Consider the following 5,752-nt stretch of genomic DNA (forward strand, 5'->3'; position numbering starts at 1 on the left):
ATTCAAAATTGATCAGAAAGAGTTAAGTTAAGATGCAAAGAACAATTTTGTCTTGAAAAACAATTATTTAATTAATCATTTTTATTTTATGATAAAACCCGTATGAGATTCAGAGTCTCATTTTTAAAAAATTTAACTGTTAGAGTCACATGCCTTAATAAAATAAAATAAACCTTCAACCTTGGAACCATGTACTGAACCTGCACCTCTTCTTTTTGTTTTTGTTTCTTTAGAAAATTTTAATCATATGCTTTGGATCTATTCACATGCCTACTATATATTATAATTTTATTATATTTATGCTTTCCACAATTTTTTGTGAGGCCGTTTCTTTCAGCGGTTCATGTTTGCAGTTTTGATCAGCCGTAGATATTAGTTATTTTTTCTGTAAAAAAACAGTTATTTCGTAATTTTATCAAACACTTTTCTATCTCCTGTTTAGTATTTAAAGACAAAAAAAAAAACAGTTCCGTAAAATAGAAACAAACGCCACTTAGGGTCCGTTTGGCTCCTGTTTGCTGTTTGTCTTTGTAAAATGCTACTTTTCCGAAAACAGAGGTTCTCTGCTTTTATAAAAAGCTACTTTTCAGCGGTAAAATGCAACCAGGAGGTGTCTAACCAAACACCTAAAACTCTACCTGGCAAATAAGAGGTGAAAAGTAGGTAAACATACACTCACTCACCTTATGATAATAAGGTCTGCTCACTGTCTTTCTGTGGGATTTTTAGATAAAATATAATTTTAAGATCTGCTACAAAAATATATTAAAAATTATTTTAAACTTTTTAGTACTAAACATCACTGACAGATTTTTTCATCACAGATTCCGCAAGATGCCAAAATCCGTTATATTTTCTTAATAGAGTGAAATTACCGACAGAAATGTTACATTTACCGACGAAAACTTCTGCCAGTATATTCCACAATTTCCAATGGCCAAAAATCTCTATTTAAAAGAAAGTAAAAGTAAAAGCACTTAATTCTATGAGCTAATTGACTTGGATTTACAGCAACAATAATCTTGTTTTAGTTTAAAGTCAAACTCCAAGTAGTACATAATAAAGTATTGTAATGGGCAACGCAATTAGCATTCCGAAAATAACCCTGCAAAATAAAATAACAAAATTAATCAAATTTATATACTTCTTTTTTTTTATAAAAAATACTTATTACTAATATTATTAGTCGTTAATTATTTGAAAAGTAATTTTAACTTACGCAGTGCTAAGTATGTCGGCATGGACATTGTATTCTTTAGCAAAAACAAATGGAACTATCCCTTGAGGAAGAGCAGCCTGTAAATGTTAAAAATAAAAATTAAGAATTACAAACTTTAAAAACGAGATTAATTATATCGAACATTAATGCAGTAATTAAAAGATGGTTGTTATTAGTTTCTTTTATTACAATTAAAATAGCAAACTACGAGTATGAAAATTTACAGTGAAAATTGAGCGGATTTTTTTCTTCTCACAAACTCAATTTATATTATCAGCTGAGCTACAACCAGTAGATTGTAAAATTGGATATTAACCTTTCACTACTCGGACAAACCCTATTTATCATGTAGTTGTTAATTTTCATAGTTTAAAATAGGGACCGATTCATGAAGGCTTGCGTAGCCATTGACCACTCTGAAAATTTTATGAAAACTGTGTGTCGGATTTTAATTTTTTTATATAAAAACACTCTAAAATATCAATTTACACCTATAAATCACGATATACTACTATAAATACTTTCTATTAGTGAATTCTGAATCTGCAATTGAATGAAAGTAAAAAGAAAGTTTAAGAAGTAATAATAACCTGAACAATGGCAACATGAAGAAGAGGTCCTCGAAGACCAATAGCGATAGAGGTAGCAGCAATGACAGCCGGACCAGTCAAAAATCTCACAGCCATCGCAAAGGTTGCCACTGATTTTCCACATGCTATTAATTTCGGTTGCAATGCCATGAACAAACCTGTTTTACAATTCAAACTATTTCTCAATTTGATCCAAAAACAAAATTTAAAAAGTTATAGTCAAATTTGATGAAAAAAAACAAATATATATACCTAGACTAAACATAGCCATTCCAAGACCGGCATCAGATAATATCGATATAGATCCATGGACTATTGTTGGCATCTGTATATCCCACCTATATATCACCGATGTTAATTAAAAAAATAAAATATGTATTTGAAATTGCACTGTCTCGTAAAATTAATGTTACCTGTAACAAACGAGTGACCAAATTACTCCTAAAAGGCTTGAATAGGTGTTAGGATTTCGGATAAGTTTTCTCCAAACCATGATTAGAATAAGTCTAGTCATTACACTTGCTGGAGGCATTTGGTGTTTTTTTACTGCATTTCCTTCAAATCCCATCTTCTTTTGGCAACTACTTAAAGGCGATGCATTTGCAGTAAATTTTGTTCCGTATTCTACATCAGTCTCACTGTTATTTTCTCCTTTCATTCTCTTTGCTGGACTTGGACTCATGTTTTCTCTTAATTGCTGCATAGCTGCATTTATTCAACAACAAAAATAATATACTTTCTTATTAATTTATTTCCACATAAATACAAATAAAAAAACGAATAAAGGACAAATTCTATCATATGCCTGAATAAAGTGCACATATAAAGTGATATATATGAGTATTATTTTATTAGTCATATTCAGCTTAATAATATGTGTTAATAAACTCCAAGTACATCTAACACAATATATACTTAAACATGATGATCTTTTAATGAAGGATTTTAAGAAATAAAGCTTAAATTTACTTTGGTACTTTTAGAAAAGTGTAAATATACCTCAAACGTAAAAAAAAAAAAAAACTTAAAATTTTATTTTCAACGTTTTAACATGGAGCAATTTTTAGTGTAATTGGTGGCGGAGCCAACCTTTCACAGTTGAAGGTGCAAAAAAAATTGTTAAAAATTGTTTTTGCCCCTAAGATATGCCAAATTGACATCATTTTGGTCTAGGTTAGGGCACAAAAAAATGTCCAATCCTTCATTTTTCTGGGTGAAATCAGTACTCCTTAAATATAAGGTGGGGTAGTAAGCTGGACCGTCTTAAACAATTTTGGAATCTGTGCTAAATGAAAAAAATTGGAGTATATTCGTTAAAAATTAATACTTTTATATAAAAATAACATTTCTACAAAATAAAATACCAAAATACTTTAACTTGATTTTTGACATAATAAATATAATAAAAATAATTTAATTAGATTCTGTAAAATAATAATAATAATAAAACATTTTACCCCTATTTAAATAGTTAAACTTTAGATAACATTCACTTAATTTTTGACCTATAAATAAAAATAATAATTTAGTTAGATATTATATAATAAAAAAAATCGAACCCCTTAAATTTGGGATAATGCGCAGGAAGCTTTCTATACTCTCTCTTTCTATACTTCTTGTAGTAGGGATGGGTCCACCGTGTTGAGGGTACCCGAACAAGATGTACCCCTTACTTCTCCCTCAAGGCCAAGGTAAAAGTCCAAGTTATTCGGATCCAAAATTGCTCCACATTTATTGTTATTTGAGTAAAAAATTGCTCCACATTAGATACGTATTGAAAACAAAATTTTACCATTTCACAGTGTATTATAGTATATTTATATTTTTCTAAAAACGGACTATTTCTTTTACCAATAATTACTATATCAAAATTTAGTAAGTAAAATACTAAAATTTCAAAAGTATAGAGACCAAATTAAAAAAAGTTTCTCGGATGGGGACCTTAGTTCCGTACATTCACATGATGCCACGTGACATCATTTGAGTGGACGGGACTGGTCCCGATCATCATACAAATTTTGGATGTAGTTAGTTACCTTTTGAAGCAGCATTTTCATGTTGTTGAACACAAGATTTAGAGGAATCAATAGCCCCAAAATCAGTTGAAGCAGCTCTATTAACAGCATGTCTAAGATTCCCTTCCGAAACTGGAGAAGCACTTGAACTCCATACAAACATATGAAGTTCCTTATTATTCCCAACTGAACTCACTTCCTTCTTCTTCTTCATCCCCCCACTACTCCCCGAACCCGAAAACATCGGGTTCGGGGGCGGATAGTTATTAAACAACTCGCCACTCATACTTCTTCCAACTCTCTTCTTCCCAATCTTCATCATCTCCTCGTCGAAATTCGACGTCCTCGGCGTCGCCCCCTTCGACGACTGCAACGAATAAACATCCCCAGCGCCGCCCCCGCCCCCACCTTGAAAACTACTCGTGTATCCATGTTTAGGACTCGCCGTCGCCGTCTTGCTAGCAAACATTGCGTAGAAATCCGTTTGATTAAAACTCGATGCTCTCGGCGTCGGCTCTCTCGAAGATTGCACTGAATAGATCTCTACTCCGGTCAGATTCGACGTTCTCGGAGTCATTGAAGCTAATGAATTCAATCCTTGCGATTTATTCATTGACGAAACCATCGACGACGTCCTCGATCTTTTAACGACGACATGAAGTTTTCCGTCGTCGCCAATTTCCGCATCAGCTTGCAATATCTCTCTCCCGTTTAACGAAACGACATCCGAATCAACACGAAACGAGGTAATCGAACCCGCGGTTTCGGGGAATTGATCGGAGATTAACAACTTTGCACCGCGATATTCGAACATAAAGAGCATAAGTGTATACCAAATCACACTCTGCAACACTACAATCTGAACCATAAGTCCGCCGGAGAATTCACCGTACATTGCTTTCAGAAGAGGAATTCCCATGACTAGAGTGTTTGGGAGAGTGGATAAGGAGAAAAGAGTGATCATCCACTCAAGACTGCCCCGTTTGCTGAACGTTTGCCAGAGAAAAAGCGCGAAAAGAATGACTAGTTTTTGGAGAGAATCCGCCGCGATGAAACGGTAATTCATCGCGTAAGGATCATTGGAGGAGATGAAATGGAAAGAGAGTAAAGGAACGGCGAAAACCGCCACAAATCTGTTGATTCCGGAGCATTGATCCGGGGTGAAAATTTTCCACCAGCGGACTGAGCCGTAGGCTAACATCATAGCAACATATAGCGGAACAATTGCAGCAAGAACATCGTATATGTCCTTGCCAGTAATCATGGCTAAGGAAGAAGATGAAGATGAAGACGAACAAGAAGAAGAAGTTAGAGGAGATTAATAGATTGGGGATTGAGAATAAAGAAATGAAATTGAAGTGAAATTGCAGGTGAAATCATGTGAAAGTGGAGGAAAATAGTATTATAGAGATGGAGTTATGGTGAGGAAGAAGGCAAGTAGGTTTATAGAGGAGACATGAAAGAGACAGTGATGAAGAAAACAAAATATTTCCAATGCAGAAGTTGTCTTTTAGACAGAGAGGATTCTCTCAATTTCAAGTAATATATATATATATATATATATATATATAACAAATAGTTCATACTTGATTCATTCAAAAAAATTTGACTTTGTAATTTTAATATAATGAGAATTTTCTAAGGATGGATTTAGATTTTTTGTGTGTGCGCAAATTATACATGTAAAAGGATAAGGTGTAATACTGTTAATGTTGACGGTTAAGAGCAATTTTACCTATAACGTTTAAAATGGTGCAATTTTACTTCTAATGTTGCAAGCTAAGATCAATTTTACTCATAACGTTGGCAAGTTGAGTCACTTTCAGACATTATTAAAAATACATATATTTTAAGTTTCCGCATTCTATATTAATTGTATATCAATTGGTTCTAAAAAAAGATTTTGCGTTTTTTTTAATTTTATATAA

At 33.0% G+C, this 5,752-nt stretch overlaps 1 protein-coding gene across 1 annotated transcript; it reads right to left on the reverse strand.

The window, feature by feature from the left end:
• Positions 1-857: 857 nt before the first annotated feature.
• On the reverse strand, positions 858-5,166 carry LOC136203081 (auxin efflux carrier component 2). Its single transcript, XM_065994133.1, has 6 exons — positions 3,846-5,166; positions 2,223-2,514; positions 2,062-2,147; positions 1,810-1,967; positions 1,220-1,296; positions 858-1,105 (listed from the first exon to the last, which is right to left on the reverse strand). The coding sequence occupies exons 1-6, from the start codon at positions 5,086-5,088 to the stop codon at positions 1,039-1,041; spliced, it is 1,923 nt and encodes a 640-aa protein (XP_065850205.1). The 5' UTR covers positions 5,089-5,166; the 3' UTR covers positions 858-1,038.
• Between the last annotated feature and the right edge of the window lie 586 nt (positions 5,167-5,752).

The sequence above is a fragment of the Euphorbia lathyris genome, chromosome 8 (assembly GCF_963576675.1).
Source record: "Euphorbia lathyris chromosome 8, ddEupLath1.1, whole genome shotgun sequence".
Taxonomy (NCBI): domain Eukaryota; kingdom Viridiplantae; phylum Streptophyta; class Magnoliopsida; order Malpighiales; family Euphorbiaceae; genus Euphorbia; species Euphorbia lathyris.

Bases quoted from the DNA above. Each gene is read 5' to 3' on its own strand.
- LOC136203081 (XM_065994133.1), bottom strand. From the start codon at position 5,088: ATGATTACTGGCAAGGACATATACGATGTTCTTGCTGCAATTGTTCCG. The intron at 1,968-2,061 runs GTATATATATTT...ATTGTAAAACAG, and splicing joins AATGGCTATGTTTAGTCTAG to GTTTGTTCATGGCATTGCAA. The intron at 1,297-1,809 runs GTTATTATTACT...TAACATTTACAG, and splicing joins TTCATGTTGCCATTGTTCAG to GCTGCTCTTCCTCAAGGGAT.